Source organism: Eumetopias jubatus, unplaced genomic scaffold, assembly GCF_037043125.1.
Source record: "Eumetopias jubatus isolate StellerSeaLion01/CBP00866 unplaced genomic scaffold, mEumJub1_p1.0 scaffold_1, whole genome shotgun sequence".
Lineage (NCBI taxonomy): Eukaryota > Metazoa > Chordata > Mammalia > Carnivora > Otariidae > Eumetopias > Eumetopias jubatus.
In genome coordinates, this window is record NW_028274807.1 from 204,776,045 (window position 1) to 204,801,894 (window position 25,850).

General features: G+C 56.6%; 1 protein-coding gene across 2 annotated transcripts; it reads right to left on the minus strand.

The window, feature by feature from the left end:
• Positions 1-13,234: 13,234 nt before the first annotated feature.
• On the minus strand, positions 13,235-22,328 carry CCDC124 (coiled-coil domain containing 124). 2 transcript variants are annotated; one of them, XM_028087261.2, is made up of 5 exons: positions 22,072-22,328; positions 17,902-18,071; positions 14,454-14,643; positions 13,779-13,893; positions 13,235-13,683 (listed from the first exon to the last, which is right to left on the minus strand). In XM_028087261.2, exons 2-5 carry the CDS (start codon positions 18,058-18,060, stop codon positions 13,476-13,478), a joined length of 672 nt encoding a protein of 223 aa, XP_027943062.1. In that variant the 5' UTR covers positions 18,061-18,071; positions 22,072-22,328; the 3' UTR covers positions 13,235-13,475. The 2 variants fall into 2 exon arrangements, with proteins under 2 accessions (XP_027943062.1, XP_027943063.1); XM_028087262.2 differs by lacking the exon at positions 22,072-22,328 and adding an exon at positions 21,775-21,872.
• Positions 22,329-25,850: the final 3,522 nt, after the last annotated feature.

Below are 25,850 nucleotides of genomic sequence, written 5' to 3' on the forward strand. Positions count from 1 at the left end.
TGAGGGGGTGCCTGCTAGGGCCATGGGTTCAAGGCATCTTCTGTGAGACTTAGCCCCTCCTCCCACTTCTAACCCTTACCACCAATACCAGGAGGGCAGGCCAGCGGAAGCCTGCTTGGGGGGTGTCCAAAACCATGCTCCTTTCTCCTGGCACAGAGGGTGTCCTTGGGCGACTCATTCATTCAACTTAATAATGGCTGGAAGGGGCCTTGGGAACCGGGGGGGGCGGGGGGGGGACGAGGAGGGGGAGCTCTTTCCTCCTCCTCCCCTAGGCTGCCAAACTATCTAGGCCTTACCCTGTCCCCGCCTGGCTGGGGTGACTGAGTCCAGCTCTGACCCCCCCCCGTCTCTCTCCCAGTCCCCCACTGTTTTCTTCCCAGCTTGGAGCTTGGGACAGGGTCAGGAACATCTGATTGCTCGTCACTGCCTATAGGCAGCTGATCTGTTTCCTCTGTGGTGTCCGGAAAAGAGCTAGACTGAATGAGGATGGCTGCCTGGGCAGGGGGTGGTCTCATGGGCCAGTGATGAGGCTGAGCAGGACCAGGTGATGGCCTGGGGTCGGTGGACAAGACTTCTGTATCTCATTCCCAGCCTGTTGGGGACACCCTGAAGAAGGCCTGGCTGTGGTGGCCGTGGAGGCCTGGGCACCGCAGGGGTGTCAGGATGGGGGACCCTAAATGGATGCATCCTCAGCCATGCTCGACGAGCAGCCATGCCTTCTGTAATCCCCATCCACCCATCCACTCACCAGCCCCCCACCCCAGGCCTGCCTGGGCTGCTGGGGGCTCTTTCTAAAGCACGGTTGTGCTGGAACCACCCACACCTCCCTCGGGACCTGGCACACATCCTTGTACTGCATTCAGTGCCCCAGCCCCTGCCAACCTGAGCCTGCCCCTGTGCGGATCTCTGCCCCACAAGGAGCATTCACACCATGCCCACGGACTGACTCCAGCCTGTGCAGGCTTCTGTGGAGTGCTCGCAGCATTGGATGCTTTTTGAATTCAAGTCCAACATGTAAACGTCCAGATATTCACAAAAGCATGGGCCACAGACCCTGGAGGCTCCTCTAGGCCCTCCCATCCTGAGCAGGCCCTGCAGGCTCTGCACCCGTCTTCTCTCTCCGGAAAGATCCCTCTTTCCCCTTTGGGCTCATCTGCCCTAAGGGATCAGGGACCCCCTTCAAGGGGCTAAACTTAGGATGGCTGACCTGGTGAATGACCACTGTCCACCCAAGTCTGCCCTCCTGCCTACCTGAACCTCACCCCTCGGAGACAAGGCTGGCCGAGGTGGATAGGGGTCAGGGGGATGGACGTGGGGCTGTGGGTGGGCACCATCTGAGATTTCACTGCAGACAGAGCCTCTTATCGGCCCATGGTTGGCTGGAAGAGACCAGAGGAGCCTACAAATGAACTTGTCAGTTGGGATACACAGGGGGACTCACATTCCCAGGAAATGGCCTAAAGAACAGGCAGGAGATGGGGTGGTGGGTGATCAGGAAGCCCCTCTTCCAGGGGCCTGAGGGCTGGGCCACAAGTCTAGGGCAGTGGCCAAGGGTCCAGGTGCAGGAGACCTGGGAGAGCCTCACAGGGGCTGAAGGACCCATAGGCTGCCTGAGTAGGGATGGACCGGCCACCTACCCCCTACCCCTAGCTGTGCATCCACAGAAATATCAGACCCACCTGGGGCCTGACAGATGGCTGCCCAGGAGGTTGGACCCTGAGTCCCCCATGAGTATGGAGATGGCAGGGTACGGAATATATTTACCCATTCATTCATTCATTCACATAGCCACCGAGCCCCTTGCCTGCGTGTGGTGCTGGGGATGCAGAGTCTGAGATACAAAGCTGTCCTTCTTGAAGCTGAATTTCTAGAACCCTGGGAACAACCCTCTCCAAACAAAAGGACCAGTAAGGATTCTAGATACGCAAGTATTAGAAAGCGATCCAGTGAAGTTGAGAAAGATAGGAACAGATGGGGAGACTTTGGGGTGGTCATGGGAGGCCTCCCAGGAGGGGAGACATTCCAAAGGGGCCAAGGAACCAGGCCCAGAAGAGCTAGAAGGGGGCACTGGGCGGGGGGCACTGCAAGGATCAAGATGCTGCGGTGGGACCAGGGGGGCATGTCTGAGGAAGAGAAGAGAGACCAGTGTGGCCAGAGGGAAGGGGCAAAAGGGGAGGACCGCGTCAGAGGCTGGCAGGGGTCCCACCTGCCGAGATGTGTGTCGGAGACGTGTGCATGAGGGCTCTGCGCAGGGTGCAAGTCATGGAGGGTTAAGTCCCCGAGGGTTCTGCGAATTGTAGGGGCAGGAAGGGGACCAGGAAGGCCCCAGGGAGCTGGGGCAGGCATCTTGGAGGGCTTGTTCCCGGGCTCTCTGGAACTCAGGGACTTAGAGGAGCGTCACTCATTTTATCAGTGTTTATTGAGCACCTCCTGTGTACAAGAGATGAACCTGAAGTGGAGACAGTGTGGTGCAGAAGACACACACAGAATCCCCCACACTCATGTTTTCAGCAGGCAAGATGAGATCTTGGGTCAACAAATACACACAACTGGCCCCTGCAGATGGTCCACGGGGGAAATGAGGCCAGGGAGTAGTGAGGAGGGGCTTTGCCTGGCAGCCCCTCGGTCCCTGCTCTGGAGGAGGAGGGGGGAGGGGGGTGACAGGCAAGCAGGGAAGCCGCTCTACCATCAGCACAGAATCCCCACAAAGCAGCCAAGGCCTGGGAGCCCTGCCCCCCTCCCCCCCACCCCCGGCCTCCAGCGACCTCCCCTGCGGCTGTCCTGGCGGCAGCTCCCCTATTCCAGACATCAGCGTCCCCTCCCTTCTCGCAGTCAGGCTGGAAGGCTCCAGACTAACTCTTCCTTTCTGGCCACGCCCACATCCAGTGGGACCTCAGTCCTGTCCATCCTTGCCCCTGAATTCGCCCCAGGACACCCCTTTGTCCCCATCCCTTGCAGCCCCTGCTTCAGCAAAGGCCCTGGGGGCAAAGGCAGGACTGAGCACAGTGTCCTGTTGCCTGGCCCTACTCGTCTGAAGAGTCTCCCCGCCAAATCCCAGTCCACCCAGAACCTCAGAATGCAACCTTATTTGGAAACAGGGTCTTTGCAGATACTGTTAAATGAACATGAAGTCATACTAGATTAGGGCGGGCCTTAACTCAGTGACCGGGGGTCCTCCTAAGAAGGCCATGTGAAGACAGATGCGGAGACTGGAGTGATGTGGCCAGAAGCCGCGGGACACCTGGAGCCCCCAGGAAGGGGAAGAACCAAAAAGAGCCTGCCCTAGAGCCTCCGGAGGGAACGTGGCCCTGCCCACACGTGGATTTCAGGCTCTGGCCTCCAGGACTGTGAGAGAAGACATTTCTGTTGTTTTAAGGTTGTGGGCCTTTGTTACTGCACCCCCTGGAAAGTCATGCAGTGGTCACAGACAAGGGCCCCTCCCTCGTTGAGCCTCAGGTCCCTTGGCAGGGCAGTGGGGGCCCTCCGAGGGCAGTGAGAGGGGCTAGGGAGCTAATCCCCTTCAAATGTGCTAGGTACAGAACTAGCGCTCACTGGATGCTCCTAGTTGCAGGATCTGAACGGTTCAAGTGACTTCCTGGTTTCTCTGGCTCCAGTCCTGTCTCTGCCAGGCACCCCCAGAGGGGTCTTTCCTTGCTAAAATCTCATCGTGTTGCTTCTAATTCTGAGTGCTCAGTGGCTCCCCAGGGCCCTCATGGTGTCCGTACAATTACACCCTCAGCACGACTCCAGCTGGACACCAGCAGGGGCCTACTTACCCTTCTAGACTTAGCTCAAAGAGCAAGAATACCTCTTCCAGGATGCTTTCCCAGATTTCCCAGAACATGACAAATCCCTCCCTCCCCATGGCTCCTCAGCGTTGGGTGGCAACCTGGCCACACACACTCCCTTCTCCATGCCCACCCAGTTCAGTCCCAGAATCTGCCCATTTCTCTCCCTCCCTGACTACGCAGTCCTGGCCCAGCCAACTCTACCCAGTTACCTCCTGGGTTCCCCTCTGGCCTTCTGCCACTTCGGCTCCTGCCCCAACAATCCCTGCTCTCCACAGTAGTCACGGAGGCTTTTGAAAATCATAAATCAGACCACCATGTCTCTCCCCTGCTCACACAGCCTCCATGGCTCCCCACTGCTCTGCAGTCCACCCCTTTACCTCAGCCCCTACGTGCAGACCCCTCTATCTTCCTCTTCCTCCTCTCTCCCCCTCGCTAATTCTGTTCCAGTTATAGCAGCCTCCTCACTGTTCCTCAAACATGTCAAACTCATTTCTGCCTCAGGACCCTTGCATGTGCTGTTCCTGCTGTCTGGTATGCTGTTCTCCCAGCTCCCACCTGGCTGGCCCCTCCTCCTCCGGGTGTGAGCTCATGATCACCTCCTTGGAGAGGCCCCTCTGCCCCGGTCATTCTCTAACACATCACTGTGTCTTATTTGCCTCCCAGTACGTCTTACAAGGGCTGATCTGGACCTGCTTCAGCCCCTGCTGTGTCGCCAGTGCCCAGCCCAGGGCACGCAGTACCTGCTCAGTGTTTGTTGACTGATTACATGACCCTACATATCTAGAACTGTTGCCTCCATTCTCCCCACACCCCCACTGGCAGCTCACTGTTGACCCTGAGCGTCAGGGCCAATGTTTGCGGGCAAAAGAAGGAGCAAGGAGCTGCTCCCTAAAAGCTGTCTCAGGGAGTAAGACCACAGAATCTGGGTGGTGGAGGCCTATGGGGTGGAGGACCTTCCAACCTGGGGCAATGCCCCCCTCCTGGCTGTGTGACACAAAGCAGGTCACCCAGATTCTCTGAGCGGGTTCCCCACCACCAGTGACTGGAGAAAACAGTCACTCTCTGGGGGCTTTAGAAGGCATAGTTGTTTTCTTGTTATATTTTGTTAGTATGATGTCAAAGGTTGGCACTTTTTTCTTTAAGTCACCAGTTTTTCTACCCAGCTCCTAGGTGACCTCTACTCCCAAACAATGCCGGAGTCTGGATTCACTCACCCTGGTGTGCAGGGGTCTCCCTGATGAGCCACCACCGAAGGGCCCGTCCCCTTCGGTCCTGTTGGATTACCAGTTGGCTGGCAGGGGGCTGAGCTGCCTTTCTTCTCCCTTCGACCTGTAAGGACCAGACATGGGGTGTGGGGTAGAGGCAGGGCCCCAGGACAGTGGGGTGCAGATAACCCCCAGACTGCAATAGTCTTTAGAGTAGATCTGTCTTCTGACTAGCTGAATTACCTTGTAAGTTTTAAGGAAACTGAAGATCAATGGTGTTGTCTGTCCAGTGGGGCCTTGTTTCCAGGCTCAGGCCCCTCGACGAGCCCCTGCCGATACCTCTAACCCATACCAGGCACCCTCCCTGGAAGCCCCACTTCCTTCCACAGGACACTGCACACTAAAGGCTTTATCTGCCTTTCCCCATGCTGTTCCCTGTCCTGCCCCCAGGTCTACCCCCTCCCCAATTCATTCACCACAGGGAGATCTAGGTGGGTGAAGCTGGGACAGGCTCGTGTGAGGATGAAGGAGGTAGGGATCCCTGACTTGACCAGCTGCATTCTTGGCCACCTCCAAATCCTCACCTGGTCTGTAGCTGCCCTGGGGTCTGTAAGGCCCTCAAGGAATTCACTCTGTACTGGGCTATTGCCAAAGCCCCTCTGTACCCAGGCCCCACCCTGGAGGAGGGGGCCAAAGAGGACACAGAGCAGCCCCATGGCTGAGAGGGGTGAGGGAGCTCCACCCCAAAATGGGACTGAAGGGGAAACACGGTCGGAAGTGGACGTCCCTGTTGCCCTCCCTCTTGCTGGGGGTCTGGAATGTGGCCAGTGGCCCCCTGGACAGCTCAGGGGGGCCCTGGATCTGACTCTGGCCCTGGGAGAACAGGGCGATTGTCCAAGGTCACCCGGTGGGTCGGTGTGTCAGAGTGGAGATTACTCTATCAGCTCTGGAAGTACCCCTTGCCCTCCCTCCCCATCTCCCCCTCATTAGCCAGACTTCTGAGCTCTCGGGCAGCCTGAGGAGGCTGGGGAAGAAGATCTAGGAGGGACAAGAGACCTGAGAACCTGGAGGGAGCCAGGTGAGGGGCTTGTCCACTCAGTCCTGTCTGGGCCTCCAGCAGGGTGCAGTGACTTGGAGAGAGTATGGACACCCCCCCCCCCCGCCCCAGTTCCAGACAGGGCCCTCAAGCCCCACCCTGACGGTTAAACGCAGGGAGCAGAGGACCCTAGTGCTGACACCACGAGCTGAGTTCTGGGGTTAGCGAGTCCAACACAAACACAGCTCTGCCTCTGCCCAGTTGGGTGACCTTGGGTAAGTGCTAACCCTCTCTGGCCTCTGTCCCTTTCCCAGTCAATGGGGTGGGGGCGGGGGAGGGCGGAGCTTAGGAGAGAAAGCACAGCCAGAGCTCCCACGCACAGTAGGCTGGCAGGTGTTGGGGGGGGTTCCCTTCCACTCTGCAGTGGGCCAGCCAGGGGAATCCCCACCACACTCAGTGGGAGCTGGAAAGGACTGAGGGGCAGGGAGCAAACGAGTGGGTCCTCCCTCCCCCCCATTACCCCTCCCCTCTGCAAGCGCCGGAGGGTCCCCTTGTCTCCACCTTCACCTCTGTGGGGGGACGTCTCCGCATTTCAAATTCCCGGAGCTGTAGCCCCCTCCTCATTAAGGGTATGCAGGGGGCGTCTGGAGTGACTTGGGGCTTGGAGTTGGGCGGGGGGGTGGGGGATGGAAGGGGTTTCCCTCCCTCCCGCATCTCCCCCTTTGAATTCCCGAAGTCGGGGCAAACCCTGACCAAAACGCCCACCAAGGAGAAGGGGAGCGCCGCTGGGACCTCCGCCCTGTAAACCGCCCCCCGCCCCAATGCCCCACTACTGCCTACTCACCGGCCAGAGACGGCCGCCGCCGCCGGAGCCCCAGCGCCTGGCCCGAGCGCGAAGACAAGTGCACGGCCGGGCAAGGGCGTGTGAGCCGGGAGGGTGTGCGCGCGCCGCCGCAGAGCTGACCCCCTCCCCGCCGACCTGGGCCCCGCCCCGCCTCCCGGGGAGGGGCGCCTACCCGGAGCAGCGCGAGAGGCGGACTGCGGCGGCCACCGGGCGACCCCCTCTCGCACAACGCTTCTCCAGAAAGGGTGGGGAGGGAATCCCCCTCCCCGCAGGGGTGTAACAGCCAATCCCAAAGAACGCTCAAAGAGCTGGGAGGACCCTCTGCCGTTCCTGGCCCACGACGTTCATGTTACAGATGGGGAAACTGAGACCCAGAGATGGGGAGCCCCTGGCCGGGGCCCAGCGCCCCAGCAGCATAGAAATGCGGCTGCCCGCCTCTCTCTGGGGGTCGCTCCCCGGCGTCCGGGGAAGGAAAGGAGCCAGGGCCAGAAAGGAAGGCAATTAAGCCCCCAACCTTGAGCGGGCTGTGGGGCCTGGGAGGTCCAGGGGGAACCCGGAGGCCTCAGGGAGCTGGTGACGTTGCTGGGGCTAGAAGGTCCCAGTGAGGGAGGGGTACCTCGGGTGGCCACAAAACAAGCCACAGAAAACTTCTCTAATATCATTGTTGGGCTGTGACGTCCCCCTTCTCCCCGCACGATTCAGGGACCCCGCTGAACGTGAACAGCAGGGGCCTGGGCAGCGAGATTGTGAAGGTCACTGCCAAATTTTAAGAATGCGGCTCCCGGGGTTTGGGTCACTAGGGGATGGCGGAGGGGGCGCTGCTCAGGGCTCAGCCCCTCCTGCGACCTTGGTCCTGCTCCGGCCCCTCTCTGAGCCGATTTCTTTCTTGCGACTGGACAGCATCCACTTCTGGGGTCCCTCCAGCTCTCAGAGGTCTTGGGGCTGCCGGCTGCATTTTGCTGTTCTCCTCCAGCTCCCTCCCGGGAGGAGTGGTGCCCTCCCAGACCACCGAGCTCTCGCTCGTCGCCCCCTGCCCCCCGCAGCCCCACCCGCCCAGTCTCGGAACCCCCACCCACCTTCTGCCTTGGCCTGGGTTGAGGGGTTTTCCTCTGGGAGCCAGGAGGCTTCCACGAGCCTCCATCCTTTTTTTTTTGTTGTTTTTTTCCCCCCTCTTTTCTTCCATTCATTCTAAAAATAGCCCTCCCTCTCCAACCTTCCCCCCCCACCCCCCGCCGCCCGGAGCGTCTCCTGAAAGGTAATGCATTCCAAGGGTGGGGTCCCCGAGGCCGGGATTCCACCGCGCGGGCGGGGCTGGAGGATGCGGAGGGCAGGGAATGGGGTGGGGGGCGATTGGGAGCGCATCCCCCTCCTTCCCATTGTGTGTGAGATGCTCTCAGAAGGAGCCGCCAGCGTGACCGTGACCGTGTGTGGAGGGAAAAAGAACAAAGGGGCAGGGGACCTCTAGGGTATGCATTGTGGAGGCAGACAGAGGGAGGGCTAGGGGAACCGCGGGTACTCAACCGAAGAGGGGTCTCACCCAGTACCTCTGTGGGGATGACTCTCCACCCCGGGTGGGGGGGGCGAGTTGAGGTCCCTACCTTGGTCGGACACAGGGAGGGAGAGTAAAGAGCTAGCAGTTACAGGGCAGCTTCATGGAGGGAGGGGGAGTGCCCCTCCCTTGAACCCAGACAACTGCCCTGCGGCGCCCCCAGAACGCCCCAGCCAGTCCTGCTGCTGCTCTTGTCCACTGTCTCCCCAGTCCCTTCTCCATGACGCAGCTACAGAATTCCGTCCTCAGCTATGTGACTGATCATGTCCCTGTCCACAAAACCAGCACCCTCCTCCCTGAACCTAGAGAAGGTCCTGACTCTCCCCCTCCAAGTCCTGAGTGGTCTGGTTCACATTCCCTTTTGTCCCAGCACTAGGGCTATTTCCCTAGACCACCCCCCACACTGGGCCACACTCATGCTTCTGTCTTAATCTGTCCAGCCTCAGGGCCTTTGCATCCACTGTTCCTTCTGCCAGGATCACCCTTCCCTCACCCCCTATTGTCTTTCAGCCTGGTCTGAGGTCACCTCCTGCTCTGGGCACATCCCTCTAGTTGAGGATCTTCAATTCCTGGTGTGCTCTGTTACTTATTCACCTTCTGCCTGAATGTGCCCCCCCACCCCCAGCAACTTAGGCCTGGCTGATGAGAGGAGGGGCCAACTCTGACCCAGCACCACCCCAGGAGCTACCCAGCTCCAAACAGACAGATGTCACCACTGCCCCGCTAACCACCCTGGAAAGCACCCCTAGGACATGGCACAAAAGATCCAGCACCTGCTTCTGCAGGGGCAACACCTTCCACAGTGAAACTAAAAACACAGGCATCTAAATGTTGCCTCCCCCGACCCCAGGGATGGCGTAGCCCGTTTCCAGAATAACATACCGAGAGAAAAATGGCCCACAGGGACCGAGTTCCGGGCCTGTTGAGCAGAAGCCAGTACGGAGGTGTGTCCGTTCAGATGGCAAGTAAGTATGAAGAGCAAAGATGAGAACTGCAGGGAGGGGAGGCACTGGGGGCAGCCCTGGGCATGGGCCCTGGGGAGGGGAGTGACCTTGCCTTTGTTATTAGCTTTTCCATCATGTCTTCTTATATATATATATATATATACATATATATATATATATATATTGAAACCAAAGGGGAGGATAAAAGGAAAGTCGCTTTGTTGGAGGGTACAAAAGCTCAGAAGAGGGTATGTGCCCCCATGAGACAGAAAACGCAGCTGTGTTGAGAAATCAAACACCGGCCCCCCAATACTTGCCTCCATAAATTTACCCTGAAATGTTTGAGCACCTATTACAAATTTATATGCCCAGAGATTGAGGGTGAGTTCAGAGGGGGTGGGGATTCCTGGGGTCCTGAGAGTACAGAGCCCTGGGGGTTCTAGGAAAAGGTGATGGCTGGATGAGCAAGAACATGTGGCCTCAGCAGGGCCAAGCCTACAGCCAAGGGTTTGGAGGGCTTGTGGGGGTTGAGGGAGAGAGAAGGCCCTTGAAGATGGGTTGAGTGCCTTTTCTTTGCACATTTCACTGCCAGGCCAGGACTTGACCTCAGGCTGGTTGTTCAAGACCAGAAGGGTGGGAGATAGCATGGGAAGTGGGGGGGACCCAGCATGCAGGGATACGGGGAACCAGGGAGGGAAGAGACAAAGGCATCATCTGAGAGGTTTCAGAAAGCCTCAAAGCACAGGCGGGGGTGGGGCAATAAGGGGGTTTCAAATCAAGATTAGGTCTGCCAAATAAAATACAGGGCACAGAATGGGACATACTTATAAAAATAAAAAGTATTCGTTGTTTATCTGAAGTCAAGTTTAACTGGGCAAACTGTAGTTTTCTTTTCCAAACCTGGAAACCCTAGGCCCAGATCTCCTGGCTAAGCAAAACTGGGGTTTGCTGGGGGGAAGAGGAGGAGGGGCCCTATGGGTGTCCGTCCTCTCCCCTCCCATCCCCCCACGTGTTCCCTTCCTAAGCTTTTCTTTGTCCCCCACACGTTGTCCACGTCCCTTAACTGTTCAAGTTTCCCCCCTCCCCTCCTCTCTCTTCCTTTGTTGTCCCCCTCCTTCCACACACTCCCTCATTACCCCATCCCCCGACTCCTCCTCCTCATGCACCCGTCTCTCCACCTTCCCCAGCTCTTCGCCTTTCCCCCACCTTCTCTGGTACCCACCCCTCCTCCACGTCCCTTCACCATCCTCCCCTCCTCCAAAGCCCCTCTCTCCGCGATAACCTCCTCCCGGGACACCCACCCTCTCCTCTCCTCTGAGAGCCGCCCCCCCCTCCCCACCGCCGGTCCCCGGGGCGCACGAGGGGGAACCCCGGCCACCGGCGCCGAGCTCCACGCAGGCGCAGAACCGCCCGGCTTCCCTGAGGCCGCCGTCCCCTTCGCTGCGGCCCGCGCGCCACGTTGCCAAGGCGACGGCGAGGGCCGGAGCGGGAACCTCCGGAAGACCCCGCTCTCTCTCCCTCCTCCGCCACCTCCTCTACAAACCCCACTCTGGTTTGAGCCGGTTTCCCCACCCCGCCCCCAGTGCGCACTGCGGCGTGTGAGGATTCCCTTGCCCACAGGGCGGGGGTCGGGCAGGGATCGACGCATGCGTGCCGGGCGAGGCTTTCCCTCCCCGCCTAGCGCTCGACGGGAAAGCCCTAGCGCGTGAAGCGAGCACCCCCGCGCAGGCGCAGTGTGCGCGCGGCGTCCCCACGGCCCCGCCCGGTCGTCCCGGCAACGCGCGCGGGGAGGGCTGGGAGAACACGGAACTCCCGTCTCACGCCCCCTCCCGCGCACTGCCGCGGAGCCGGGGATTCCCTGCTGCCCGCGCTTGCGCGCGGGCCTGGGATTCCGCGGGGGCGGGGCCGGAGAAAGAAGGGGCTTTTCCGTGAAAGGGAACAAAGGTTATTACCACAGTCCTTTTGTCAGAGGACCGAAGGCGGTCCTCTCAGCTCCTGTCCTGAGTTTTACCTCCTCTCTGGTCCCCCGGCCGTCCCTCTGCAGCTCCCCAGGAGAGCTTGCCACACGCAGCTCCGATACCCTTCTTATATTGCTCCCCATCGCTCTGGGGTGAATTTCCGTTCCTCAGCCTGGCCTGCACGGAGGCCCCGCACGCCCAGCTGACATCTTCCTTCTGGTTAATCACCGTCAGTCGCCAGCCCTCCCTAATTCCCAACCACAAAGACCTCAACGTGGCCATGCAGGAGGCTCCTTTGCCAAGCCTTTCTTCGGGAGATGCCTTTCCCAGGCACCGTCTCGTTGATTCCCCAGATAGCCTGGGGTTAGATACTGTTTTAGTCCCATTAAAAATAAGAGGAAACCGAGGCTTAGACCCATTCAGGCCCTGGCCTAAGACCCCAGAGGTAGAAGGCAGAAGCCTCTATTTGTGGGGAGACATCTGGGCTCCTCCACCCCTTATTTAGCTGACACCTTCAACCCCCATTCCAGATCCCACTGCAGCCCCTGCTTGCTCCCCCGCAACCCTGGCAGCTTTCTTGGGTATGTGACACAGGCAGGTGACTTAGTTTTCCCGTCTGTAAAGGGGATAAATATCTCATGGGACTGTCCCAAGGGTTCGATGAAACATTACCATGGGCCCAGCATCCAGGGGATGGTTCTCACAGCTGGTCTGGTCCCCATTCAGTGGTCATCTTCCCCCTCCTAGCCCCCCCTCCCCCATGTTTCTTGGTGGACTTCTGCCTCACTTCCCTAACCCCCACAGGGTTTTCTGGGGTATTTCCTAGATTCCTCACATGCCTTCTGGCTGATGTCTTAGAGTTGGCTCCAGGATCTCCAAACTAAACCAGTGCTCCATATATGTTGGTTAGTGTTATGCCAGCTACCATCGTTTCAGGCACCTTCCATTCTGCATTTTAGCTGAACCCAATTATTAATGGCACCCCTCCCTTGAACAGGAGAGATAAACCTCCAGGCCTTCGCACAGGTGGTTCCTTCAGCCTTTTCTGTCCCTGTCTGTGTAGAGAATTCCTATGCATTCTTCAAGGCCCTCCCTCCATGAAACTGTCATGGCCCCCTCTGGCCCAGCTCTGACACCACACAGTTGGGGGGGGAATGGGGACCAGAGACCACAAAGGCAGCCTTGTGGGTGCAGGGAGGGTATTGCTTGGGTGGGAGCCATAGCAGTGACCTGGTAAATACTTAGACCCTGCCTAACACATGTGGGCCTATCTGGCTGCTGCCCCCCCTTTCTGCCAACTCTCCAAGGCCAACTAAGCTCTAGGAAGCCAGAACCAGGTGCAGATCTTACCCAGCCCTTCCCAAACATGCGGCCTCTGATGGGACACTTATTCCTACCCAGATCCACCTGCGTGCTCCAGCCTCCAGGCCCTTGCCTGCCTATGCGATGGAATCTGACTCATCTCCCACTCAAGCTCTGAAAAATCCTCCACTGGGAAGCCTGCCCAGGACTTGATCCAGATGCCTCCCATGTTGGAATAACACCAGAGCAGCCAGCATTTCCTGACCCCCAAGCACAGTATGTGACCTGGCTGCTGACTCTGAACCAGAATCTCAGGACGCTAACTACATCACCTCTAGCTTGCCTCTGGTTCTGCCCTGAAGTGCTCTGTGACCCAGAGCCAGTGCCTCAACCTCTCTGAGCAGTCCTGTTGCAGCAGCCCGGCAAGGCTTCCGGGAGTGGTGGTACAGGTCCCTTCATAGACAAGTGGCCCAGCCAGGTGGGGATGCCATAAGAGCCAGGCACAGGTCTCAGTTGGCTTGCTGCGACAGGAGGGCAGTTGGGGGGCCCTAATCTTCACTGGCTCTCCTCTCCCCACCACCCACAGAGACTTCAAGTACACACACTGCCTCACCGACTGCCTTTATTGGGCATCAGCCCCAGGGCTCCACGGGCGCAGGAAGGGGATGGTGGGCGTCACTTGAAGCAGGGACTCTGCAGCGGCAGGCATGGCCTACGCTGCCACGTAGCCCCCAGGACATTTGCCTCAGCTCCGGACCTCTCTGTAACCCACGTAGCTGACCCAGCAGGAGGGCGTGTGACGTCACGACCCTGACCGCCTGTGGGGCGGCTCCCCCAGTTCCGGGCTCACTTGGCGGCATTGAAGGGCACGGCCCGCTGGTTCATGGGGTTGTCTGGCGACCGCAGCCACTCCTTCTTGAGCAGCTGCTTCAGCTGCGACAGCCGCATATTGGGGTTTTCTTGCTTGAGCCGCGGCAGCTGCGCCTCCTCAAAGGCAGTGAAGGCCGCCCGCATGCGGCGCTCTGGGTGCCGGTCCGCAGCCTCTTCTGCCACGCTAGGGGAGGACGGTGGTGTTAGGGGGCGGGTCTATGGGGCGGCCCCGCCCCCAGATTCATAGCCCCGCCCCCATGCCCGAGCCCCGCCCATCACCTGAGCACCGCGATGGCATCCTCAATGGTGCGCGCTTCCACGCTGCCCTCCTCCAGCACGCGGCGGTTCACATTCTCCTCCAGCGGCACCTCCAAGTGGCTCTTGGCTTTCTCGGCTGGGGGTGGAAGGCAGCCAGGTGACAGAGACATGCACAGCGACAGAGAGAGATAAGCAGGGATGCAGAGTTCCAGAGAGATGACAGAGACCCAGTGGGGGAAGAGAGGGAGAGAAGAGGAGGCAGGCAGGCAAAGAAGGATGAGGAGCCCCCTTGCCCTCCCAGCCCCCTGCCCAGGCCACGCTGCCCTCCTGACTTTCCTGCAACCGGGCACACAAGAGGTGCCCCACTCACGGCTGCTGTCTCAGCCTCAAGGCACCTCATTAATGCCCTGGGGACCCCATGGGGCACAAGCCCAGGTCAGGTGCAGAGCAAGTAAATACACACGTGTGTGTGCCCATGCTCTCCGTGCTCAAAGCCAGGTCTGCCAGGCCACTGCCCACCCACGCTTCACCACACAGCCCAGGCAGCTTCTCTGGGGCTGAAGAAGGGCACCCTGCAGCCTCCTTCCCTGGCTAACTCTGGCGCCTCCGGAGCTCCTGGCTCCCTCTAGATTCAGCCAGGGTCAGCCTGTCCTTTACTGGGGAAAAAGGCAGCTCAAGAGTGGGCCGCAGCCCCACCTGGGTCCGGGGTTTCTTTGTGCTGGTGGTCTCGGCGGAGCGTCTCCTCAATCTGGGCCCGGGTGACCTTGTTGGGCACAGCCACGCGAGGGGCCTTGCCGCCCTTGAGCTTGGAGTCCTCCTCCTCCAGCAGACGCTGGGTCTCCTTCTTGCGCTCCAGCTGCTCCAGGCGCCGCTTCTCCTTCTCCTCCTGGGGGGGGAGGGAGTGGTCAGGAGCGGACCCCACCACTGGCACGGGTGGACCAAGGCCCTGCTGCAGGCTAGACCCTGTGCTAGGCACAGGGGGCACAGCTGGGGCACCATGGGATTACCTGAGGGTTCCCAGCCTATATGACTATGGGAACAACAGGGAACCCTGGCCACAGCAGGTGGGTGGCTCTCGAAGGAAAAGTGACACCTGGGCCGGAGGAGGAGCCAGCCAGGAGGAGAGCTAGAGGACAGGAAAGTCCTTAGTGGTGGGAATACAGGTGCAAAGGCCCATGATGCAGGAACCTCCTAGAGGCTGGTGTGGCTGGAGTAGGGAGGGGAAAATGTGGAAGGAGGCGAGGTGGGAGGGGTTTGTATTGGATTCCAAAGTCAACAGGAGCCAGGGAGGGTCTGAACACATTTATTGGCTAGAGCAGGGGTTCTGCCCTTAGGGGCAGTGTCCCCAGCCAAGTGTCACGAGGGACTGGTCCCACCTTTGCTCCCCAGGGAGACCCTGATGCCATCTGGCCTACAGGACTTGCCCTGGGTTGCTGCCCCTGCACCACACTAGGGGGCAGAGCCATGTTCTAGTTCATTTATAATGCAGGGCAGCCATAGGCTTGGAACATTCTGCCACCTCCCACCCACACCCGCACAGGGCCCTGCAGCCCATGCACCCCCACTTGCCTACCCTCTGCCTGCAACTCTGCCATCTGACTCCCATGCCTTGGGGATGGTCCCCACTCCTTCATTGCCCTCTGTGACACTCCTATAGTGGGACTAAGTGTTCCAGAAGACGACTCCATGCGCCTGAGGATACCCCCTGGGCCTCTGACCTCTACCCTGCCTGCCCAGCAGGAAAGTGGGGGAGAGGTTAAAGGTGAAGGGCGCTCACACCTGTGTTCAGGCACCTCAGGCAGGGCCACTGTGCTTTGATCCTCAGTTTAATCATCAATCAGACGTAATGTCCTCCCAAGGCCCCCTGACCCCCACATGGTGCTCATACAGCCCATGTTCATTCAGCCCTGCCTTGGCCTTGGCACTGGCTACTTTCTCCTCCTGGTGCACCAATGCAGCCTCCTTCCCTGGCTAACTCTGGCGCCTCCAGAGCTCCTGGCTCCCTATCAGGCTCCTCCACCCCATGGCTTTTTCCTGTGTTCCACAAGTCCCTGTTTCTCATCTCCTTACTAATGTGGTTTGTCCTGGAGGCAGGCCCTGGCCTGGGTTTTGAACAGCTGCCTTCTGGCCCCAGGCCCAGTACCCAGTAGGTGCTTAGTAAAAGGAAGCTGAATGAATGCATGAATTCCAAAAGGTTCCAATAACTCAGGAAAGACATGCAGCTTGTGGCCATTTGTCTCTAGGGACATGGGACCGGGGAGGGAACATGAGCATTTGTACTCTGACATTCAGCAAAATTTTTTGAAAAAGTCATTTGTAGTTTTTAAAAAAGAGCAATTAGCAATTGGCAGTTTCTGGTGATGGGAGACAGTAAGTCCACTTTGCAGAATATTCCAGAGCCCTAAGAAATGAGTCGCATAAATAACTGACATGGAACCCAGACAGGTGCTCATCGCCGAGTTGCTTAATATGGAACAAGTGGAGATGAAATGCTGACTTCCAGGTGGGGCGATGAAGTACAGCCCCAACCGTGGCTGATGCCTGGGGACCAGGAGAAATATGGCTGTGGGACTACATTTAGCTCAGGACATGGGCTTTGGGGTAGGCCATCGGGTGAGAAAGGTCTTTGGTGTCATGTGGGGGGAAGAGGTGTGTTATTTTTTAGCGTTTTGGAGTGAGCATGGATTTGCTTTTTTCTTTTCTTTTTTTTTTTTTTAAAGATTTTTTCCTCTTTTTTGTTTTGTTTTTTCTAAGTAGGCTCCATGCTGGGCATGGAGCTCAATGTGGGGCTTGAACTCACAACCCTGAGATCAAGATCTGAGCTGAGATCAAGAGTTGGAGGCTTTAAAGATTTTATTTTAGGGGCGCCTGGGTGGCTCAGTTGGTTAAGTGTCTGCCTTTGGCTCGGATCAGGATCCCGGGGTCCTGGGATTGAGACCTGCATCAGGCTCCCAGCTCAGTGGGGAGCCTGCCTCTCCCGCTCCCCCTGCTTGTGCTCTCTCTCTGTCAAATAAATAAATTTTATTTATTTTATATAAATTGTATTATTTATTTATTTGACAGGGAGAAAGAGGGCACGCATGCATGAGCAGGGGTAGGGGCAGAGGGAGAAACAGACTCCCCGCTGAGCAGTGAGCCCAACCTCTCTGGCTTTTCTCTCTGCATAATGGCTCTTTGGCAGACATTGTTTTTTCTTTTGGGTTTTCAACTTTCCTATACTGTCAAAATACTGATAGTCAAAAAGAAAACTGAAAGACCTCCGTGGACCCCATGCAGCACAGGATGTGGGGAGGGAACCAGTGACCAATGTCCAACTAAAAACAAGGTAGGATCCAGTCCCGCACAGGAAAACGATGGGAAAAACTCACAAAAGTGCCCAGGAACGCCAGGAATTGGGCAAGCAGGGACAGCATGTCACCCCTGCTACCTTCTGCCACTGTTAGTCTGGGCAAGAACCTCTGACCAGCCCAGGGGACCAGGAGCGACAGCTATAAATGGGTCTCTGGTGCCACCTACTGGGCCCAGCGAGTCAGTACCAGCCCTGATCCACTCCCCAGACACCAATTCGGTACCCGCTGTGCGTGACACTGGGGCCCATCAGGGGACAGACAGTCTTCTGTGTTTTTATACACACCTGGAAGAGCCGGCGAGCCCTGGGGCCAGCAGGGTGGATACAGGGGACCAATTACAGCATTCCTCAGCCTTGGCACTGCTGAGGTCTGCAGCTGGCTCGTTTCGTTACTCTGGGGCCATCCTGTACCCTGAAGTGTGTTGAGCAGCATGCCTGGCCCCCACCCACCACGATGCCAGTGGCACTTTCCACCCACTAGTTGTGACAATCCAAAATGTCTCCAGATGTGCCAAGTGTCTGCCGAGTGCAGAATCACACCACGATGAGACGTGCCAGTCTAGCCCCACCCTGACATTACATGAAGGAGAGAAATAAGCCCACACAGGGAAGTGGCTGCCTTGCCATTCCCTGAACATGCCAAGTCCTGGCCACTGCACGAGCCCCGGCCTCCACCTGCCTCCTTGCCCTTGCTCCAGGTCCCGTGCCTCCTCACCCTTCAAGCCAGAGCCCCAGGGGGCTTGCATGTTGGCTGCCCACCTTAGCCACAGATGCAGGCGCCTGGGAGCCACCCACCTTGCGCTGTTCCTTCCTCATGACGTGTTTGTCCTCATCCCGCCAATAGGCATCTTCCAGCTCCTTCTGCTTCCTGGCATCAGCTGCTGCCTTGGCCTCAGCCCTCCGTGCCCGGGCCGCTGCCGACTTGGTGTTCTCACCCTGGAACTTCTTGGGCATCCCTCGGCAGGCTGCGGGAGGGCAGGGACCAGTAAGCGGGGGCGGGGAGGGGGGAGGGGCACAGCCACCCTTGGGACCCCCCCCCCCAGCCTCACACTTGCACTCAGGATCCCCTTGGAGCCTCAAAGGCCTTGTTTGTAAAACGAGGGCTTGAGACTTTGTGATCTCCTTTTTGGGAAAACAATTTATTGAGGTGAAATGCCCACAACAAAAAACGAACCCTTTTAAAGTGCACAAATTTGGTGGCATTTAGAACATTCACAATGTTGTGCCACCATCACCTCTATCTAGTTCCAGAATACGTTCCCATCCCCCGCAAAAGGAAAGCCCGCGCCCACTAGCAGTCACACACCCTTCCCCCTCCCCCAGCCCCTGACAACCACTCATCTGCTTTCTGACTCTAGGGATTTGCCTCTTCTGGACGTTTCATATACATGGAATATGATACACTCTGTGGCCTTTTATGTCTGGCTTCTTTCACTCGGTGTGACGTTTTCAAGGTTCATCTGTGTTTTTTAGCATGGCAGGGCTTCATTCCTTTTTATGGCTGAGTAATATTCCACCGTCCAAATGGACCACATTTTGTTTATCTATCCACCACTGAAGGACATCTGGGTTGTTTCCACTTTTTGGCTCTTCGAGTCATGCCTCTGTGGCTCCCTGGGGGCCAGTCTGTGTGTGGCCCCTCCAATGCTGCCACTTATGAGGCCTCAGTCCCCAGGGCCCAGAGCCCCGAGGCCAAGTCCTCCCCACCCTGGGTAAGCAGCCGCCGTCAGCTGCTCCCGATGACCCAGCCCAGGCTCGCATGGAGGACCCTGGTCCGTGCAAGTCCCACGCTGGGTGCTGGGGAAGTGAGGCACACAAATGGCAGGCACCACCTCCCTCCACTAACACCTTCATATGGACCAACTCCATAGAATGCCTCCAAAGCTCTAAATGTGGGGACTGCCCTTGTTCCCACTCTGAGGTGGGGAAGTCAACGTACCTGGCCAGACTGCACAGCGCTAAGCCTCGGGTCTCACCTCCAAAGCCTGCCTTCCAGGTGAGGAAGGGAAGGCTGTGCGGCCCAGGCACATGCCTTCAGCTCTCTGGGCCTCAGTTTTCCTCATCTGGGAAATGGGCTGATGTCCCCCCACTCCAGGGTTGTTTGTTCCCCCTGAACATCTCCAGCTCAGTCCCCTTGGGGAAACAGGCCCAGCACCCAAGAATGAAGGGGAGAGAATATGGGGGTCACTCTGACTCAGGACCACCAGGCCACCCCATTCCAGCCTTCTAACTGTGTGACTTGTGGGGCGGGGGCTCCCACCTCATAGCCCTACTGGAAACTCTAACATCAGCTCCCATTTGCAGCAGTTGTGCACCCTGGGCTCAGTGCTTTATACACAGTGTCTGAGTGAATTCTCCCAATGCTGGTGTGTGGCAGCCGAGCTGAGATCCAAAGGATGGGTTAGAGGCAGCCCTGTGAGGGTGAAGGGATGGGACTTCCGGGCAGACGGCAGAGGATATGCAACGACCCTGCAGCAGACTCTCAATCCCAACTCTGTGCTCCTAACCACTGACCCACCTGAGGGTTCCAGCTGGCCCCTGGGGGAACATCAGTGCAGATCAGGATTCTGAGACCACTGAGGCCCCCCACTTAACATCAAGGGGTGGCCCCTTGGCCCAGGCAGAGACTGAGGAGAAAGCCCCATGGGGCAGAGCAGGGCAAAGTGGGGGAGATCAGTGGCCCCAGAAGACAGGGTTGAATACTGACTGCAGTCACCGCCGAAGTGCTCCCCCTGAGCTGACAGAGAGAGTTGGTTCCAGTTCCTCCCCGCACAGGATGCATGAGCTGCCACAGGGGGTATGCTAGCCTGATCCCGCACTAACCCCAGCTGCTCCTTGGCCCCTAAATCAAGCATTCATTACTGAGCATCTACAATCTACTCAACAGAACGCCCCCACCCTGGATTCCCCAGGGGAGTGCCAAGAACTGGAAGTCACTGTCCAAGTTACAGATTAGGAAACTCCCCACCCTACTCTCCCCCCATCTTCCACTCCCTTGTGGGTGGCAGCCACACCAGCCTCCCCGCCATTTTTCAAACATCCCAAGCAGGTTCTCGCCTCAGGGACTTTGCACTTGCTGTGCCCTCCACCTGGCTGGCTGCTCTTCACTCCTCTTTTTACCCAGTTAACTCTTATTTAAATTTCAGGGCCTAGCTCAGGTGTTTCTGCCTCCAGGAAGCCTCCCCCCTGAGACGCCCTCTCTCAGACCACAAATCTCCCTGAGGCACTTTGTTTGGGTTGCTATTTTGTTCATTTATATGATTATTTGACAAATGTCCATCTTTCTCAGCAGGCTGGGAGCTCTGTGAGGGCAAGGACTACCATGGTCACTGCTGTGTCCCCAGTGCCCTGTACAGGACGGGCTCAATAAATGTTCTGAGCAAATGAATGAACAAGTGTCTATTTCCAGAGTTCCATCAGTATTTACTTCACACTCTGGGTTGTGTCCAAGGTCAGCTTCTCACTGTTCTTCCCACTCACCTCCCTCTCCAGCCTCTGAGGCTCTGCTCTTGCTGCGCCCTCACCTGATGCACCCTCCGCCATTCCCTCCTCCTGCGAAAATCCTGCCCACTCACAGGGACTCTGCCCCAGCATCCTCTCCTCCCAGGTCATGCTGCTCAAGACCCCCAACTCCCCATCCCAAAACCTGACAGGCCGGGACGAAATGTTGATGTTCTCTCAATATTAATATGTTGAAACCCTAAAGCTCAGTGTGACTATCTTTGGAGACAGGGCCAGTGAGGAGGTGACAGAGATTAAGTGAAGTCATAAGGGTGGGGCCCTAATGGAATGGGGCTGATGTCCCTATAAAAGCAAAAGACACCAAAGCTTGCTCTCTCCGAAAGTCAGGAAGAGTGCCTGCACCAGGAACCAAACTGGCTGGCACTTTGATCTTAGACTTCCTATCCGTGAGCAAGTACATTTCTGCTGTTTAAGCCACCCCGTCTGTGGTATTTTTTTAATGGCAGCCTGAGTTAATACAGCTTTTCTTCTCCGTGTGGTAAATACTTACTCACACACACACTTTTGTCACTCAGTAAACATGCACTGAGCACCTAATATGTGTGGGACGCTGGGGAAAAGAGGCAGCACCGATCTGACTGCCAGGCTGGCTGGGAGACACACTAAGGGCGACAATTTGCCATGAGAACTGTGATGGGGACTTGCAGGGCGCTGGGGAAGCCTAGAGGGGTTTTCTGACCCAGCCTCGGGGCTAAGGGGTGTCAAAGGGCTTCCTGAAGGAGATATCTAAGAAAAGGCCTAAAAGTGTGAGGAGCTCCGAGGCCCCAGGAGTGTGAGGGAGGCAGGCTGGGAAGCGGGGATCTGTATTCCACGGTGAAGAAGATGCGGAGGGCGTTAGAAGCGGGAGGCGCAGATCTGCGGGTAAGAAGCCCGGGGTTGGTGAGGATGTGAACTGGAGCGGTGAGATAAGTAGGGAGCTCTGGCAGGGATCCGGGGAGTGGCGCTGGATGGGCAGGGGTGTGCATTTAGGAGGGAATCAAGACCCACGTGGTTGACTGGATGTAAAAGTAAAAGAGAATAGAAGATGGAAGTTCAACACAGCCTCTTCCCCGAAGCCCTCCCGCTACCCTTTCTGAGCTCTCCCTGCCCGTAGTCCCTCTCCCCAGCCCTGACCCCACTGCAAGATACTGGGGGGGGTGTCCGTACCCAGCTCTGTTACCCCCAAGCCTGGAAGGTGCTCAGAGGCAGGACCGGAGCTGGCTGGCCTCGAATAGGACGCAATTCCTCCGGGTCTCAGTCGCCCGCTCTGGGAAATGGGCACAGCCCCCGCGAGAGCCCTCTGGACTGGGCGGCCAAAGTGCCCCTGTCTCTGAGCGCCCTGCCTCCAGCCCTCCGCGGAGCGGAGGGGGATGCTCTCAGGCCAAGCCGCCCCGCCGCGCCCCCCGCCCCGCCCCCCCCCCACTCCCCGCACCCCGGCTCCGCCCGCGCCGCGGCCGCTCCTACCTCCTTCCCCCCGCGCTGGCCCGGTCGCGAATCCGTGACGCCACCGCGGGGCTTGCGCGCCGAGCTCCCGGAGGCGCGTGCCGATTACGTCTCGGCGCTGTCGTCCTCCTGGTGAGGGAACTGCTGCCCCGGCCTCCAACCCAGGCCCAGGTTATCGGCCATTTCTTTTCCTCCTCGAGAAGAGGGTATTTTATAAGGTTCCACTCCTTTCTCTCACTTCAGATATTGGCAAACTATGAGCGGAGGGTAAAAACTACAATCTAGAATATTGTCTTTACCAAGATGGCCATTGCCCGGATGAAATATGGCCGCCTCCACGTCACACGTGGTCTGGCGGCATCGGGCAGGAGTTGCCCGGCCACCAGGGCGCGCCAGAGCCCGCGGTCCACGCGCGGTGTCCAGACCGGCCAAGCCCACGGGAATCCTCGCAAACCTTTACTGTCGCTTAGCGCTTTGAAGGCGCTCTTCAAGTCCACACTCTCTGCTTCCCGCCTGCGAAGCTGGGGAGGGAGGGGGCAGGAGAAAGGGGCAGAGAAATTAACACACTCCACCCCGTTGAGGTAAGGAAATGGCTTAGAGAGACCGGGAACTGAATTTAGCCAAAATGAAACCGCAAGCAGCTCCCAGGAACTAGCCAGTCCCTCCTGAATTGCTCCACTCTCATCCACTCCCTCCAAACACACCTTGCTTATTTTATTCAACAATTAGTTTTGGGGGTCCAAATTGTCCGAGGCACCTACACTTTAGAGTTTCTTCATTTACTGAGGCATAGTGTCCTCATCTGTACAAATGGTAGTACAGGGGGTCCATTGTAAAATGGACCTGGCTGTGGGGAAAGAAGAAGGTTTTAGATCAGGGGCAGTTCAAGCAGGATGAGTTGACCACAGTCTCCGAAAGGCAACCCCAGTGACACTGCTGGAACCTCCCTGCTCTAAAGCCTGGTGGGTTCCCACTGTCCTGCAAGACTCCTTATAGCTCTCCATCTCATCCCTCTCCTGTTCCCCATTCTCCCTCAGCTCTAGCCACACCAGCCTCCTCTCTCCTAATTGCCAGGCATGATCCTGCTTCAGGGGGTTTGCCAGGGCTCTTCCCTCTGTCCCCAGCTTTTCCAATAACCAGCTCTTTCACTTCCTTCAGGCCTTGACCCAAATACCTCTTCCTGAGAAAGACCTCCCTGACTTCCGCAATTAGTTGATGCTCCAACCCCAGACATTTTTCTTTTTGTATTTCTGTCATAGTAGCAACTTGCTTTATTCATTTGTTGCCCTGTTTATTTTCTGCCTCTCCCATGTCTGTGATGTCTGGAGGATGGAACCCATGTAGCTGGAATGGTGTTTATCACCAAGAAGAAGGGGCACCTGGGTGGCTCAGTCCATTAAGCGTTTGCCTTCAGCTCAAGTCATGATCCTAGGGTCCTGGGATCGAGACCGGCATCGGGCTGCCTGCTCAGGGGGAAGCCTTCTTCTCCCTCTGCCCCTCCCCCTGCTCATGCTCTCTCTCTCTGTTTCTATCTCTCACTCTCTCTCAAATAAATAAATAAAATCTTAAAAAATATTTCACCAAGAAGAAGAGGCTGAGCATAAAACAGGTACAACTGACCCTTGAACAACACAGGGTTTAGGAGCACCGACCTCCATGCAGTCAAAAATTTGCCTATAACTTCTGAATCCCCAGAAAGTTAATTACTAATAATCTATTATTGACCTGAAGCATTACCAATAACAGTCAATTGATTAACATATATTTTGCATGTTATATGTATTACATAATGTATTCTTACAATAAAGTAAGCTAGAGAAAAGAAAACATTATTAAGAAAATTAGGGGCGCCTGGGTGGCTCAGTCGTTAAGCATCTGCCTTCAGCTCAGGTCATGATCCCAAGTGTCCTGGGATCAAGCCCCGTGTCGGGCTCCCTGCTCAGTGAGGAGCCTGCTTCCCCCTCTCTCTCTGCCCTCCAATCACTCTCTCTCTCTGTCTCTCTCAAAATCTTTAAAAAAATTTTTAAAAAGAAAAAAATTTTTTTTAAACATCATAAGGTAGAGGGATGCCTGGGTGGCTCAGCCAGTTAAGCATCTGCCTTCAGCTCAGGTCATGATCCCTGGGTCCTGGGATTGAGTCCTGCATCGGGCTCCTTGGTCAGCAGGGAGCCTGCTTCTCCATCTCCCTGCCACTCCCCCTGCTTGTGCTCTCTCTCTCTCTGACAAACAAATAAATAACATTTTTTAAAAACACTTTTAAAAAAAGAAAAGAAAATGACAAGGTAGAGAAAATACCAGTAGAGTTAGGGAAGGTAGAGAAAATAGTACTGTACTGTATTTTTTTAAAAATAATTTATTTACTAAGTAATCTCTACCCCCAATGTGGGGCTGGAACTCATGACCCTGAGATCAAGAATTGCATGGTCTAGGGAATCCTGGGTGGCTCAGTCGTTAAGTGTCTACCTTCGGCTTGGGTCATGATCTCAGGGTCCTGGGATCAAATCCTACATCGGACTCCCCGCTGATCGGACTCCCTGCTCAGCGGGGAGTCTGCTTCTCCCACTCTGCCTGCAGCTCCCCCTGCTTTGTGCTCTCTCGCTCTCTCTCTGACAAAGAAAAAAAAAAAAGAAAAGAAAGAATTGCATGCTCTACCAACTGAGCCAGCCAGGTACCCCAGAACTGTACTGCATTTATTGAAAAAAAAAATCCTTGTATAAGTGGGCCCATGCAGTTAAAAACCCATGTTGTTCAAGGGTCATCTTGATATTGTTCATTATCAGGGTGTGGGATGTTTGGAGGTGGCAAAGCCAACGCCTAGTGAACCTTCCACTGGTAAAGAGCCAGGTTTAAAAAAATAATAAATATTTTATTTTTAAAGATTTTATTTATTTATTTGACAGAGAGAGACATGGCAAGGGAAGGAACACAAGCAGGGGGAGTGGGAGAGAGAGAAGCAGGCTTCCCGCTGAGCAGGGAGCCTGATGCAGGGCTCGAATCCAGGACCCTGGGATCATGACCCGAGCCTAAGGCAGACGCCCAACGACTGAGCCACCCAGGCGCCCCAAAAATAATAAACATTTTAAAAAGAGACTGGCTTGTCACACTTTCCTGGGGGCAGGAAGCCTCTTACTTCATATTGACATAACTCAGAGGTGTAGGTCAAGTGAATCATTCCAGAACAAGCTAAATCTTCTGGAAGGTGACTTTTGCCACCAACCAGGCACCCTTGCTACAGGGTGCGGTTCCCAGGCCTGGGGATTCTTGGCTTCTATCATTGTGACATTCTATACCTCTTTGATGCTCATGTTCTCAACTAAGTATTGAGTTTCTACTTCGAGCTTGTGCTAGGAATACAGTGACAAGTTAGACAGACATGGTCCCTGGTCTTCTGGAGCTCACAGTCAGGAAGTCACACAAAAAAATCATGATCCTAACCACAGTCAGGAGCTATTCCCCATGTTGGGAGTGGGTTATGGAAGCCAGCAGCCTGGGTGATCAAAGAGGCCTACTCAGAGGGGGTGACGCTTAAGCAGAATTGGGTGAAGAAAGGACGAGAAAGGTATTCTGGGCAGGGGGAATAGCATGTGCAAAGGCTGGGTGATGAGGGTAAAGTGAGAAAGAAGAAAGCCGACTGTGACCTTGGTCAGCTTGGAATTGGCCTAGTATCCACAGTTAAGCCATGGTGTTCTCCTGTTGAATATAATCCCACAGATTGTCAGAAAAGACTGGTCTGGCCAGCATGGAGCAAGACAAAAACAAGAACCCTCTGACTGATCTGACCACAGACCAAAACAAAGTCA